This window comes from Podarcis gaigeae, assembly GCF_964106915.1.
Source record: "Podarcis gaigeae genome assembly, chromosome: 3".
In the NCBI taxonomy this organism is placed as follows: Eukaryota; Metazoa; Chordata; class Lepidosauria; order Squamata; family Lacertidae; genus Podarcis; species Podarcis gaigeae.
In genome coordinates this window covers 5563700-5579457 of record NC_139680.1, presented here as the reverse complement: position 1 = coordinate 5579457, position 15758 = coordinate 5563700, and the positions used below count along the sequence as shown (strand labels likewise).

General features: G+C 43.4%; 1 protein-coding gene across 7 annotated transcripts; it reads right to left on the bottom strand.

Moving 5' to 3' along the window:
* Positions 1 to 3: 3 nt before the first annotated feature.
* Positions 4 to 15706, bottom strand: MMUT (methylmalonyl-CoA mutase). Of its 7 annotated transcripts, none has more exons than XM_083730264.1 (13): positions 15575 to 15706; positions 13549 to 13966; positions 12492 to 12859; positions 12244 to 12401; positions 11545 to 11716; positions 10604 to 10852; positions 9005 to 9116; positions 7533 to 7648; positions 6146 to 6261; positions 4958 to 5089; positions 3456 to 3603; positions 2194 to 2361; positions 4 to 443 (listed from the first exon to the last, which is right to left on the bottom strand). In XM_083730264.1, the coding sequence occupies exons 2-13, from the start codon at positions 13925 to 13927 to the stop codon at positions 315 to 317; spliced, it is 2247 nt and encodes a 748-aa protein (XP_083586390.1). In that variant the 5' UTR covers positions 13928 to 13966; positions 15575 to 15706; the 3' UTR covers positions 4 to 314. The 7 variants fall into 7 exon arrangements, with proteins under 7 accessions (XP_083586390.1, XP_083586391.1, XP_083586392.1 ...); XM_083730265.1 differs by having other exon boundaries at positions 15439 to 15701; XM_083730266.1 differs by having other exon boundaries at positions 13549 to 13980; positions 15575 to 15701.
* Between the last annotated feature and the right edge of the window lie 52 nt (positions 15707 to 15758).

Sequence of the window (15758 nt, the reverse complement as noted above, 5' to 3'; positions counted from 1 at the left end):
ACCTTTCTCTATCAGTAACATTTATTTTAAATTGTAATTTGCATTTCCAAAGATCTGAAGTGTATTTCAGATATAATGAAGTCTTATATGCAAAATTTTAAAATTTACTCATTTCATTTAGATTCTTTGATAGATTTTACATACATATGTAATAATACTGCAGATAATTTCCCACTTTCTTAGAAAGCATAAAGCAACACCAGACATTGTAGATGATTTCGCATCAGTTCCTTCTTTTTATCAACAGATCACAATGCATCAACACAAAGTATAAGATTCACCATGAGATACAAAGTTTGTTATGAGACAGAAGTTTACACAGATTGCTGCCTATTATCCAAGCATTTCTCAATATCTTCAAGAACTTGGACAGCTGCCTTTGGGATTCGGGTTCCAGGGCCAAATATATTGGAAACACCAGAGTCATACAAGAAGTCATAATCCTGTGCAGGAGAAAAACAGACATAAAACATGCATGCAAACTTTGTAAAGTAAAATTCTGCAGAACACATGCTAAAAGAGCAGGGTTTAGCGATGGCAAGTGAGGAGGTAGCGCACATGGAGAAGGGAAAATAACTTAGTACAGTCGTACATCGGAAGTCAAACAGAATCCATTCCAGAAGTCTGTTCAACTTCCAATGCGCAGCTTCTGATTGGCTGCAGGAAGCTCCTATAGCCAAGTGGAAGCACCGTCGGATGTTCGGCTTCCAAAAGAACGTTCAAAAACTGGAACACTCACTTCTGGTTTTTGATCATTTGGGAGCCAGAACATTCGACTCCCAAGCCATTTGGGAGCCGAGGTACGACTGTATGCTAGCTATGGGGAAAAGCAGTGATGCTGTCACCTGTGCAAACTCTGCCATGTGTGCAAAGTCCTAGTGACTACAGGTTCAAGCAATCTCTGCTCTAGGTGTTATCCTATCTAACATAAAGAATGAAATCATCAAAAGTGGTGAACATTTTCATCTCAACTCCAAGACAACCAGAGACTTGTGGCTCTATACAAATCTTTTGCCAGGTTTAACAATTACCATATACCAAGGTCAAGAGATTCGAAGCAGAAAAGCAAATTCTACCCCACTCCACTCTCCATTTTCCCCTCCAGCCCTTTCTTCCCTTCTTCCTAACTGTTCAAACCAATTCATGAACCAAGAACTTCTACATTGACCACTAATAATGAAACATATGTTCTGGATATTTTCCCACATTTATTATGCTATTTTTGTGATATACAAATGACATAAGAAAACTTGGTACAGTATACAGTGTACCTCTAGTTACGAACTTCATTCGTTCCGGAGGTCCGTTCTTAACCTGAAACTGTCCTTAACTAGAGGCGTGCTTTCGCTAATGGGGCTTCTTGCTGCTGTGCCAGCACACAATTTCCATTCTCATCCTGGGGCAAAGTTCTCAACTTGAGGTAACTCCACATTAGTGGAGTTTGTAACCTGAAGTGTTTGTAACTCGAGGTACCACTATACTCATTTGTATAACATTATTTTTGTTTATAACGCCCCACCACCCCCTGGGAAAAAACAAAATTCTGGAAGAAGAAAAAATTATATACGGTATTTTTCGCTCTATAAGACATACCAGACCACAAGACGGACCTAGTTTTTGGAGCAGGAAAACAAGAAAAAAAAATTCTGAATCTCAGAAGCCAGAACAGCAAGAGGGATCACTGCGCAGTGAAAGCAGCAATCCCTCTTGCTGTTCTGGCTTCTGGGATAGCTGCGCAGCCTGCATTTGCTCCATAAGACGCACACACATTTCCCCTTACTTTTTAGGAGGAAAAAAGTGAGTCTTATAGAGCAAAAAATACGGTATATTCTATGTCAGTAAAGGAAACTAGTCCCTTTTTTCTTCATTTCTTAAAATGTTTATGAATATTTTTAACTTTAAAAAGTGATTTTTAAATTATTTGATTATATTGGCGGTTTTAGAAAGCTTTTAGGAGGCTGCTTTTCAACTGCGTTGTTCTGTGACCCTAAACCTGTAAACTACAACGCTTTCCAAAATTTGCTGAAGGATTTCCACATTTCAATAGCTAGATGTTATTTGAAAAGCCTTTCAATGGTGTTCATTTGCCTGGAGGAGGAGGAGGAGGAGGAGGAGGTAGATGGAGACCCCACCTCACTGGGAACAATTTAATCATCTCACAACAAGCCATCTTGTGATGGTGGTGCGCAGTACCTGGGGAGGGATGACTCCTCCACACATGACGAGAATGTCTGGGCGGCCAAGGGCATGCAGCTCTTTGAGGAGTTCAGGAACAAGAGTTTTGTGGCCAGCAGCCAAGGTGCTCACCCCCACGCAATGCACATCCGCATCTACCGCCTGCTGGGCCACTTCACGGGGTGTCTAGGAAGAGAAAGCAAAAGAAGTGTCAAACAATATGGGAAAGAAGAATGCATAAAACCTAACACTGCATGCAGACCCAGGCTTCTTTTTTCATAGAGAAGAGCGACAAGAAAACACTAGGCACCAGCATGCACCGCTGAGGCTGCTACTGTATTGAGGTTAGACAATACAGTGGTACCTCGGGTTACATACACTTCAGGTTACAGACTCCGCTAACCCAGAAACAGTACCTTGGGTTAAGAACTTTGCTTCAGGATGAGAACAGAAATCGCTTGGCGGTGACGCGGCGGCAGTGGGAGGCCCCATTAGCTAAAGTGGTGCTTCAGGTTAAGAACAGTTTCAGGTTAAGAACAGACCTCCGGAACGAATTAAGTACTTAACCCGAGGTACCCAGAAAGTGGAGTACAGAGAGGAACATAACCACCTAACCCACTGCATCTTCCAACTTGGGAACCTGAAAAATCATCCCAGTACAACATATTCTGGTTGTTACCTTTGGTGTGAACAGGAAATTGAAACAATAGCTGCATGTATTTTTTAAAAAACATTTTACAAATTAATAAATTGCTTAAAAGCCCGAGGCCCTCAAAGCTGTATACAAAAATATATTCAAAAAAATAAATAAAACCATTCCTACAGATGATTTACTGGGAGCCTAGAGCTTGCCGATCAGAAGGTCGGCGTTTCAAATCCCTGCAACGGGGTGAGCTCCTGTTGCTCGGTCTCAGCTCCTGCCCACCTAGCAGTTCAAAAGCACGTCAAAGTGCAAGTAGATAAATAGGTACCACTCCGGCAGGAAGGTAAATGGCGTTTCTGTGCACTGCTCTGGTTTCGCCAGAAGCGGTTTAGTCATGCTGGCCACGTGACCCGGAAAAACTGCGGACAAACGTTGGCTCCCTTGGCCAGTAAAGCGAAGTGAGCGCCGCAACCCTAGTGTCGTCCGTGACTGGACCTAATGGTCAGGGGTCCCTTTACCTTTAACTATCCTTTATTCAAGCTTCAGACATTTTAACTGCTAGGAGAAGCAAGCAAGCAAGCAAGCAAGCAAGCAAGCAAACAAACAAATAAAAATTTGAATGGAAGAGATTAAATACCTGGAAGAGTGGGCCTATATCCACATCAAACCCTAGGTCAGCAAATCCCGTAGCAATCACTTTGGCTCCTCTGTCATGGCCATCTTGGCCCATTTTTGCAACAAGAAGACGTGGTCTCCGACCTTCACGTTCCACAAACTTGTTAACTCTGAATTTAGAATTTGCATTTTTAAGGGTATCTTGACAGCTGTGACTACCACAAAAAGTCTTCTATTTTTAAAGATTTATCTATATTCTTTTGAATTCTATTAGTAGTATGGAGTTTTATGTGTATATGGAAATTTTATAATCTCTCTCATTTACCTTCCTTTTGGTAATGATGAGATTGAATCAAATCAGGAACAACAGGAAAAACAGGGAATACATTAAAATAACACAAAACGATTCTAGTAACTCCTAATATAATAGATGCAAAATTATGCTGAGCTTGCTTTATTTATTTCATAAAAGCAATAAAATTAGCAGTAAAAAGAACTAAAAACAACCTTTTCAAAACACTGAAAAAATAAAATCAGTGATACGCTAAACACAGATTAAAACACACATCACTATTCTCTTGGGTAGGTCTCTCAAAACAAGCATGTTTTTACCAAACAGAGTAACAGAGGTGCTTGCCTGATGTCACTAGGAAAGGAGTTCTCAAATGTAGATGTGGCTACACTGAAGGATATTATTATTAACAAGTATTATGTGGTACCCGTAACCATGTCAGTTCTGCAGAATGAAGTGGCTGAGTGGGAAAATATCGGTTAAAGCAACCTTGCAGGTGAACTGGTCCCAAGGTGTTAAGGGCTTTATATACTACTGGTAACACCTTGAACGCAGCCTGGTATTTTATCAGGTTCTCATCATCAACAGCCTTAAATTAAAGGCGATGAGTTTATTTTGTTAAATGTCTAGTTTACAATACTTCCCATAACCAATTAATAAATACAGCGAATTTGCAGAATGGATACAACAAACCTGAATAACAAACATAACTTGCATAGTAAGGTTGAAAACCCAGCATTAACAAAACAAAATCAACCCATTTTAGACACATGCAAAGAGGTAATAGCTTTAAGGTAATTGTTTGACTTTATAAAATTTGGAAGAACATTTATTAAGTAAAAATGGTTGGCTTATAAAGCGGATAAAATAATGTAATCCCCCAATTAAAAATGGAGAAGATAAAAGAAATGCAGAAATTACAGAGGGCAGTATCAAATGAATACCTCCCATCAGTGCTAGGATTTCTGCCTGTGAGATAGGCTTCCCTCCTCTGCCTCTTGTGCCCCCCTCAGTCTGCTCTGGAGGGAAGGGGGCACAGCTGACAGGAACTAGCATTAGTGCAGTAAATTTGAGAAGTGTAAGAAATTCTGTGAAATACAAACTACTGTATAGTTTAAATACTCTAAAACTTTGGACGTGAGATGGGACACACATTCGTAGCATGCAAAAATTTGTAAGCCTGATAGCACACCATCTGATTTAATCCATTCCATAGAAACAGCACACCTTACCTGTTGATTGCTTGAGCAATTTCGTCACTCTCCCCAAACTCCTGACGGTAAGCTCCACTCACCATGCGGTCACTGGCTTTGTGTTCACCAAACACCTTTTTCATTGCATCCGTTATTTCACCAACTGTACATCTGAAAAAATGTATGCAGCCCAAACATTAAGGTTGGGTAAATACACCTCAACAGAAAGAAATAAAAACTCAGCACCTATTTTAATGGCACTTGTCACAAGAGTTTCATATTACAGTAATTTAAGCACAGCAAACTTAATCTCAACTTTCCCCAATTCCGCAATATTGGAAGTTTAAAAAGGTTAGGGACCCCTGACAGTTAAGTCCAGTTGCAGACGACTCTGGGGTTGCGGCGCTCATCTTGCTTTACTGGCCGAGGGAGCCAGCGTTTGTCCGCAGGCAGTTTTTCTGGGTTATGTGACCAGCATGACTAAGCCTCTTCTGGCGAACCAGAGCAGCGCACAGAAACGCTGTTTATCTTCCCGCCGGAGTGGTACCTATTTATATACTTGCACTTTGACGTTCTTTCAAACTGGTAGGTTGGCAGGAGCTGGGACCGAGCAATGGAAGCTCACCCCGTCGCGGGGATTCAAACTGCTGACCTTCCAATCAGCAAGCCCTAGGCACTGTGGTTTACACTACAGCGCCACCTGCGTCCCCTATCGGAAGTTAGAATGGTGTATTAATGTGCAGTAGAGCTACGCTAAACGCTCCTAGGAGATGCCTTAGTTGGACCCAAAGCTAAGCACATACAATGGGGCTTGTGGACCCTGACTTCCCAGTCATCCTCCCACAGCAGTCTTGAAATGTTCCACTGAAAATATAAAGGAGCAAAATATGTGTTATGGCTGCTTCTGGCTTCCCTCCTCCCTTAGATATTTATTTGCGTTTTATTTATTTAAAAATTTGTTGCCTTTTTCTCCTGGTTTTCCTGCAAAGAACTCAGAGTGATGATCTAGCTTCATAATCCCCACCCCTTTGCCCCTCAGTGAAGGAAATCAGGCTGAGAGACAGCTGAATGCCTTTTAAATCTGGGCCTTTCCACCATTGAAAACATCTCTCTAGTCACACACATTCCTTATGCGCTGCCAGAGCAGGGCCACAGGGAGTTAGTCAAAGCCCTGGAGAGATGCTCTGAACCACCCTTTGGTTAAATGCACAGTATTTTCCCCAGTACCTTGCACGTGCTGCTTCCACTGCTAGGCCCAGCAAATTGCCTTGGCCTGTGGCGGCGCATTCTGACAGGGCAGCAAGACAACGCTGCGCTACAGCTTCATCTCTGCAAGCTTTCACCTTCAAGGAAAGACACAAAAAGCAAAACTTTACAACAGCCAAGAACTGTTTGCAGCATAATTCTATAGGGCTCCCTGGTTCTGCTTAAGTTGTTCCTTTTATACAATTTGTGCTGTTTTTATATTGCAAGCCACACAGAGAGCTTTGGTTATAGGGTGGGATATAAATAATCAAAGTAAATGAGTAAGTAAGTAATAGAGACTGTTTTGTAAAAAAGAGTTAGAAGAGGACTCATGCAATCACTATTTATTAGATTACCAACTTCAATAAGACCTATCTCAGTACATCTCCTTGGTGCCAGCAGTTTATCTATCTTGCCATAAATGTCACTCCTGAAACTTAAAGGAAATATCACTCATTGCCTTTGATATAATGCAAACAGATACGCTCTGCAGCGCCCAAGTAGGAAACCCTCACAGAGATGCAGATTCACTTGCTTGCATCTAAGAGGTTCCCAATCAGGGAACTTTGCTGACATCTACTATCATTGAAAAAGAACAAACCCAAACATTGCACACACACGCCATTATTTATTTCTAAAAATTACACCCTGACCATCAATGCTAATTAATCATCTGTCCAATATGTGTGTGTGTGTTGGGAGGATGAAGTTCAGCCTGCAAACTAAACAGGTTTAGTACAGTTTTCTAACACAATTCTAGCAGTCAATTTAGGAAGGTGGTAACATTTAAAATAAAATGAAGGGTCCAGAAGTGAAAAGCACCAAAGCTTTGTTTATGAAAATCAGGAATGTTCAAAATCAACAATAGTAGTTTGATAATGTATTTGCCTATTCTGGTAAAAAAGCCCAAACAGGATAAATTATTAGCTATACAACCTCCAGCTATGACTGAAATAAACCACTACCTTTGACTTTGTCAACTGTTCAGCTTCTGAAGTGTTATACTACATTTGGGAGCAATTAAAGTATGTAATTTTTCAAATAGCTATCAACACACAACAACAACAACAACCACATATTATTTATACCCCACTCACCTGGCTGGGTTTCCCCAGCTACAAGACATAGATACAGACAGGACAAGAGAGGGGCTTCAGCAAAGAAGGGAGTAGAGAACAGTATTAAAATGCTATTTTCTCTGAGAGAGAGAGAGTGATCATGCAATATGGAAAATGCATATTATTTCAATCAGTCAAAGTGATCCTAAGCATATTAAGAAGTATTCTTAACTCTAATATGGTTTGACACAAATATAAAAAAACACTATATGCTGATTTATAATGTCACCTATTAAATCTCTAACACTTACCTTTTTAAGTTTTTCAATCTGTTTGTTACGGACTGAAGTGTTATCAATTGCCAAAACTTCAACAGTCTCTTCTTTTTCCAACTGGTATTTATTCACTCCGACAATTACTTCAGAACCTGGGTATTTCCCAAATGTTAAGGATTTAAAATAAATTTCAGAAACTGCTAACTTAAAACAAGTTTCTACCAAGCCGCAACATGAAGTCAGATTTCTAAAAAGAAAAACACAACCTGAAAGCTTTTTCACCAACGGCATTCAAATTTTAATTTAGGTAGCTAAGATTTTCAGCTTGCATGCACGTAAAAACTGCAATGCTTCCACACAGGTGAACGTGTCACGATCTGTATTGCAATGGAGAGAAAACCTCAAATACAGAAAAGCCAAAGTCAATGGGACCCATGAACAATGTAAGAAACAGTGGATGCTATTAACAGAAATAGCTGTGCAATATGAAGTCACAGGCAAGATGCTCATATAAAAGGTAAAGGGACCCCTGACCATTAAGTCCAGTTGTGGACGACTCTGGGGTTGCGGTGCTCATCTTGCTTTACTGGCCGAGGGAGCCGGCGTACAGCTTCCAGGTCATTTGGCCAGCAGGACTAAGCCGCTCCTGGCAAACCAGAGCAGCGCACGGAAACGCTGTTTACCTTCCCGCTGAAGCGGTATCTATTTATCCACTAGCACTTTGACGTGCTTTTGAACTGCTAGGTTGGCAGGAGCAGGGACTGAGCAACGGGAGCTCAACCCGTCGTGGGGATTCGAACCACTGACCTTCTGATCGGCAAGTGCTAGGCTCTGTGGTTTAACCCACAGCGTCACCAGTGTCCCTTATAGCAGCCAGAAAATACACAATTCCCCTATGAAACAGAGGACTTGTATAGGGCAATGGAAATCAGTTCAAAAATATAAACTACTTTTTGAAAGCCCCCCCCCCCCTTTAGTAGGTGCTTCATTATGCAGCATGGGCGACTGCATGAGAAACACAATTTCCCCTGGGCTTGCAGCACTAGTTGCAGAGTTCACTGGAACCCAGCCATTGTTTCACGTATGATGTCTAGCTCAGACAGGCAAAAAGCAAATGCCACCACAGTGTTACCTTGTGTTGTGTCACCTTTGCCACGTGCATGCACAGAAGCGGTCATCCAGTTACGAAATTTTCGGGACACGGCAGGGCCTCCGGAATTGATCCCGTTCGTAACCGGAGGTACCACTTTACTACTGTTTCCAAAGGATTTTATTTCATACACTGACAGACTTATCTTACTAGCAAGTGTTGCTGAAATTCAACTGGGATTCTACATTTTGAATCTCCTAATTTTGGACTAGAGTTTTAAGAGTTACGGGAACTTAAGTCTTAATATATGAATAAAGGTATTCAAGTTCAAGACTGAACTTGTCTATATGTCTGGCAGACTGCGGCTGCGCAGTTACGTAAGTGTATGCTGTGTTTAAATAGTGTCCATTTTCCTTACCAGAATCAATCCTGGCTTGTCTCCGAGCAGCACACTCTTCAATTCGAAGTTTGGGTATTCCTTCAGCTACAGCTTTGGCCATCCCACCCATTTCCTCAATCTCATTAATGAGCTAACCAGACAACAAAATTTGGATACTGTTAATGACTCTCAGTATGTGGCTGTCTAGCACTAAAATCACCATTAAAGCAACATTCTCTCACCCCACTATTTGCAAGGAAACTACTTACAAAACTGTAAGCAACCATTTAAGACTAGGGGTGGGGAACTGCATCCAGCCAGTGTGCTGGCTCCCTAAGACTCTCACACTCTGGTGTCAAAGTCCAAAGGGGATTGTTGCAAACTGCCCAGCTGATGGGCAGTTACAGCTACCTCCTTTGAAGGTATGCTCCCAAGTCCAATCAGCTGACTGGTCCTGGGAGTGTGCCCTGAAACACAAAGCAGTTTCCATTGAAAGCATTATTTTATTATTATTAATTATTAAATTTGTATACTGCCCTTCAGCTGATGATCACAGAGTTCCCCCTCTTGCTTTTAAAAGCAGTTTCGGTGCTTCAAAAACAAAAAACAAACAAACCCCTCCCCGATGCACTGGGTAGTTCCCATGGGGAAATTCCTGAGGAACTGTACAGCACTGAAGGGAGTTCCACTTGCAAAGGAACAATCAGGAGCTCACCCTTCCAAATGGCATTTCTTAAAACCAGGTTTGTGAATAGCTGTTTGTTTACCCACCTAAGTCAAGCAAGATGTTGTTCCTGCTAATCAGGACGGTATGTAAATTGGAAAGCATGTAGTTCTCTTATTTTAGGTAAAGGGACCTCTGACCATTAGGTTCAGTCGCGGACGGCTAGGGGTTGCGGCGCTCATCTCGCTTTATTGGCCGAGGGAGCCGGCATACAGCTTCCGGGTCATGTGGCCAGCATGACTAAGCCGCTTCTGGCGAACCAGAGCAGCGCACGGAAACGCCGTTTACCTTCCCGCCGGAGTGGTACCTATTTATCTACTTGCACTTTGATGTGCTTTCGAACTGCTAGGTGGGCAGGAGCTGAGACCAAACAACACGAGCGGGGATTCGAACCGCCGACCTTCTGATCGGCAAGCCCTAGGCTCTGTGGTTTAACCCATAGCGCCACCCATGTCCCTATTCTCTTATTTTTGGCATTTCCTAAGTTTGGATTGCCCAAGAGGTCAATCCAAACCTCTGACCAGTCACTGTGAAAGGGGGAGGGAGAGAGAGAGAAATATCCTTTCGCTATGCCAGCACCCAGGCTGGTGCAGGCCCAGAATGGATCTGCTGCAGTCACATGAGAACAGCAGGATTGGCAAAGGATCAAGTCTGCCCGCCAGTGATGGTAACTTCTCCCTGCCCACTGTTCAGAGGTGCACTGAGACATTTCTCACCAATGGTGGAAAGAAGCCGAGCTGGGCAGGACAAAGGAACATTTCTGTCTTGTCCAAACCCCAAACACAGCGGATCAAGGGTTTAGATCGCTCTGCAAATATACAGGCTAATAAGTTTTCAAGACTTATTTGCAAGGCTGCTTAAAATTACCAGCTTCCTTTTTCTCTCTGCCTCCCTCCTCAAAGCAAAAGACTGACCTTTAATGCAGCTTCATACATATCATTGGTGAGAGATTCCATCAGAAAGGAGCCACCCCATGGATCTGCGACTTTAGGAATCCCAGACTCTTCCTGTATTATAATCTGGGTATTCCGGGCAATTCGAGCACTTTTCACCGTCGGCAATCCCAAAGCTTCATCAAATGAATTTGTATGCAAGGACTGAGTACCTCCAAAAACCGCTGCCATTGCCTCAATTGTAGTGCGGATGATGTTATTGTAAGGATCCTAGAAGAAAAAACACAGCATTTGTAAGGAATATAGCACACCAATATACAGAGTGCAGTAGATTAGCAATTAAAAAAACTGGGCTCCCCAACCTTTACTTTTTTTGCTGCTGTAGCTTTGAGGCCCCAAAATTGGGCCTCTCAGGGGATTCACAGAAACTTGAATCCAGCCGATCCAAGCCTACCAATGTCCTGTCCCTACCCTCAAATACTCTATTTTGGGGCTTGTCCACAGGCCACTGCCAGAGGCAGATTCCTGCCCCACTGGGGCAGAGAGGACTGCCACACAACGAAGCCTTCCCTGATGGCAAAGGGTCCCTTTTGCCTTATCTTAACCCCCTTCATTGGTGGAGATTGGAGGTGGAAATTGTACTGTTTGGCCGTATTCAGAATCGCTGACCATCTAAATATGACTTGCTCCTATATGTACACCACTGTTAACCACACATCTAAATTGCATGTACATTTAAAATAAATTTAATTAAATATCAGGATGCAGGAAAGTTGAGCAAAATCTTATTTAGTAATGACATTAGGTAGTCAATACTATTTCCTCATTCCTTCCTCTCTTTGTCTTTTAACAGAAGCTGTTCGAAGGCACCCAGAGTTAGAAAGGCTACTGCTTTATTATCTGTGAGCATGCACCGCTATATTTACTACACTTGGGGTAGATAATTAAAATGGGATTCCTACCTGCTCAGTTAGTGACCACCCAGAAGTCTGACAATGAGCTCGAAGCAGAAGTGATTTGGTGTCCTTGGGCTGAAACATTTTCTCTATTAAATGCGCCCAAAGCCGCCTCCCGGCTCTTAGCTTGGCTATTTCCATGTAGAAGTTCATACCAATGCCCCAGAAAAAAGATAGCCTAGAATAAGAGCACAAATGGTCTTAATGGAGTAGAATAAGGAACAAATTACACTGTGGATTATACAGTACATATAAATAACAATGTTCTTGAACCCAAAATGGAAAGATGTGTCCTTCAGCCTGTCTTTGAAATACTAAAGGGATAGCTGAGTTTTCAAGAGTACATTCACAGAAAGTTCTGATCACAAGCAACAGTCATGGTTGATAGATCAATCCCATGAAGCCACCAGACGGCCACATTCATCCTGGGGTTGGAAATGGTGGGTTGTATCTAACACTGTTGTTCCATTTCAAGCAACAGGTTTCCACTTGTGCAATGGAACTTCCTTCCTCTTCTGCAGTCCCTCCTTCAAGATCTCTTCCAGGGGACTGGGGGAACCTTCCAGAGCAGATTCCGACAAAAGGAGAACAAAAGGTTTGTACATCCATTGCTATAGCATCAAACCATTTTATACATTGGAACCAGAGCCAAGTCTTGATATTAAAAACTAGATTCCCCCTGACAAAGATGACCGACTGATGTACCTTGGTGCAAATTCATCAATAGTGAGACCAGCCTGGAGTCCAGTTCTGCAGTACTCTAAGCCATCAGCTATAGTGTAAGCTAATTCCAAAATTGCATCGGCTCCAGCTTCTTGCATATGGTATCCACTGATGGAAATAGAATTAAATTTGGGCATGTGCTGCAATGAAAAAAGTATACAGCTTTGTTCTACAACAGACATCAACTGCACATAGTAATGATAATTAATGGATATTAAAGCAAATAATACCTTTGATGTATATTGAAATATATCAGCAATTATCCGCATTGATGGTTCTGGAGGGAAAATATATGTATTTCGAACCATGAATTCTTTCAGTATATCATTCTGTATTGTCCCAGTGAGCTTGGATTGTGGCACTCCTTGTTCCTCCCCAGTTACGATGAACGTAGCTAGGACAGGAATTACTGCCCCGTTCATTGTCATTGAAACGGACATCTTTTCCAAAGGAATCCCATCAAAAAGTATCTTGGTATCTTCTACTGTATCAATGGCAACTCCAGCCATTCCAACATCTCCACGAACTCGGGGGTTGTCTGAATCATATCCGCGGTGAGTTGCCAGATCAAAAGCAACAGATAAACCCTGCTGGCCAGCTAGTCCCATAAAAAAAAAAGATTAATAACAAAAGAGTTAAAATAAAACCCCCTAATATTGCACATCTTAATTAAGAGTCAGACTGAATCACAAGCTACACATGTTCTGGCAGCATTTGAACAAGAATCATACAATAAATGTTAGCAGTAGTTTTTAACTAAAAAACTGACCACTGAGAGCTAATATAAGAATCTGCAAGTGTTCAAATATTCTGCTTCCAGACCTACCCTTATAAACTATATGCCTGATCCTGCACATCAAACTCAGTGCTCCTCACTCCCAAGTAAGGGTGCACAGTGATGCAATCTTACAGCAGAATCCTATCCACAGCTACTTAGAAGAAGTGTCCTGGGTTCCTTCTAAGTATGCATGCCTAGGATTGCTCTCATAGTTATGCATGAAATACTTTGGTCCCAAAACCACAGTGCAATCCTAACCATGCCTACTCGGAAGTAAGTCTTACTGAATTCAATGGGGCTTACTCCCAGGTTAGTGGGGTTAGGACTGCAGCCCTAGAGCGGGCTTCCTCAACCTCAGCCATCCAGATGTTTTTGGCCTACAACTCCCATGATATCTAGCTAGCAGGACCAGTGGTCAGGGATGGTGGGAATTGTAGTCTCAAAACATCTGGATGGCCTGCCCTAGACAATATTTTCCCCCACCCCATTTCCTTAGCCCTGTGTCTCACCCCTGATGTTGTCCTTGTAGAATTTATTGCTTTCTTCAACAGTACTGAAACCAGCATACTGGCGGATGGTCCAAGGTCTGTAGGTATACATGGTAGGGTAAGGACCACGAGTGAAGGGTTTGACGCCAGGTAGTTCCTCAGGAAAGTCCTTTGTGTCCCGAGTAGAGTACAACGGTTTGATGGCGATTCCTTCTGGGGTGTGCCATATCAGCTCCTCTGGATTCTTGCCCTTTAACTGCTTTTTGGCCATGGCCGCCCACTCTGGGTGGAGTACCTGTTCGTGGAGCGCGCGCCAAAACTGCTCACGGAGGTGTGGCCCTGCTTCTTTCCTGTAACAGGAGGGCCAGAGGCGCAGAAGTCCATTCTTGGCACGTAACATTATTATTTTTTGCTGAAGTGGCAGCTGTTAAGCTGCAGCCTGTGGATTGAGATCTGAGTATTACAATATGACATAGTGAGACTGTGAGTACCAGTCGCATCAAAACTGTGTGTGCTAGAAAGGAGGAACAGATAAAGTTGGCAGATATTGTTATTTTTTGAAGTTTGTTTTGTTGCAGCCACCCTTAGCTTTGTTGCACAACGAAGGCTTTTAGGCATTTTAATCAGAGAGTTTTCTTATACACTGAAGTTTTCCTTTTTTTAAAAAAAAGAGCACACACAACAGCCTGCTTCCTGCCACCAGCTGAACGACATGGAGCTTTCAGTTTGTGTGCTGGCATTATTGTAGCAAGTGATGAACTACTAGGTTAGTGGGGAGGCAGCTATGCAGCACCTTTGCCTTCAGCCTATCTATCAGAATATGAATATTGGGGGGGGGGGGATGGGGAGAGCAGTACATGGACTCATTCTGTTCAAGGGGGAAGGAAGGCGATCTAGATCCCCACTGCAGGAACACAGCTGCTGGGGAAGAAAGCACTGGCACTGGAGTGGCTAGTTTTAAACTCTGAGCAGTGCCAGGTGTACAATGGGCTGAGTAGTGGGCTGTAGCCCTAGCCTAGTACCTCATAATCTAGGGGGGAATTGGGCCTCTTGCCTTTTTTTAAAAAAAAAAAACCAAACAGGCATATTTTACTATCTAGGCACAGTTGTTCTGTAACATCAAACACATGATGTAGGTGCCTGTGTCTGGCCTGATTTTGTGTAATGTTACCACATAGCTACAATTTCCCTTTGAAAGTTAGGAGTGAACGTCTTTGTTAATGCCATATGTTTGCAAACTTGTTAAAAGGTCATGAATTTATAAGCAGTATTTTTTAAATCAATGCTAACATTTCAGAGATATTTGACTTTCATCGAGCTAGATAAAGAAGAGAACGAGCTTTCGTTTTGAGAGGTTGCTTTCACCCGGGCCTGACTCCCCATTTTTGCGCGGAAGGGAACACTCAAGCGTGCCTATTTCGCATCACTGCCCTTATGCACTCTGCGCATGGACAGAGGCACCCTCCTCCTCCTCCCTCTGGCTCATAGCTGTCAACGTTTCCCCTTTTTAAAGGGAAATTCCCTTATTCCGAATAGGATCCCTCGCAAGAAAAGGGAAAAGTTGACAGCTACGCTCTGGCTGCCACGCGAATACCGTTCTCTCGCCTCGCCTCAGCTTCCGTCGTTACAGGAAAAGAGGACGACGTAAAAGAAGTATTTCAAAACGGGCCTCCCGTCAGATGAGACCCTAACCCTCCCGTCTGCGCATGCGCGCTTGAACGATTTGACCCAGGGAGTCCCAACCTTGGGCCCGCAGCTGTTTTCTTGGAGGGACTACAACTCCCATCATCCCTCGCTAGCAAGACCAGCGACCGGGGGAGATGGGAACTGTAGTCCACCAGCAGCTGGACACCCTGATTTATCCCCGCTCGCTTTTCTCCTCAAGGGCCAAAGGAGGCGTGGGGGGGGCACCTGTGGAATCAGACGCCCGAGGGCTCTCCAAGACTCAAGCGGGAGCTGCGCGGGAGACGCTGAAGAGGAGGCCGAGGACGACGGAGAGGAAGGGAAGACAAAACGGCCTGCGCTTCTCGTCCGCCCATTACGGTACCTGCTACGGCCGCTTGCGGAGCCACGGACGGAAGCGGAGGCGCCGTACGACTGCAACGCGCAGGCGCCGCTGCGGCCAGGCCCCCCCCCTTAGCGAGCCACTTCCGGGCGCTTGAGGCTTCTGCGTCTGTCTGTCTGTTTGTGTGGCCCCGCCCCTGCCAACGGCTCCCGGAACGCCGTCTCGC

What these genes read in the sequence shown, in the direction of transcription:
- MMUT (XM_083730264.1), bottom strand. Translation starts at nt 13,927, where the DNA reads ATGTTACGTGCCAAGAATGGACTTCTGCGCCTCTGGCCCTCCTGTTAC. An exon ending in ATTGCTCAAGCAATCAACAG is followed by an intron (nt 3,604 to 4,957) that starts GTAAGGTGTGCT and finishes TTCTAAATTCAG; the next exon opens with AGTTAACAAGTTTGTGGAAC. An exon ending in GAGGAGTCATCCCTCCCCAG is followed by an intron (nt 444 to 2,193) that starts GTACTGCGCACC and finishes TCTCCTGCACAG; the next exon opens with GATTATGACTTCTTGTATGA.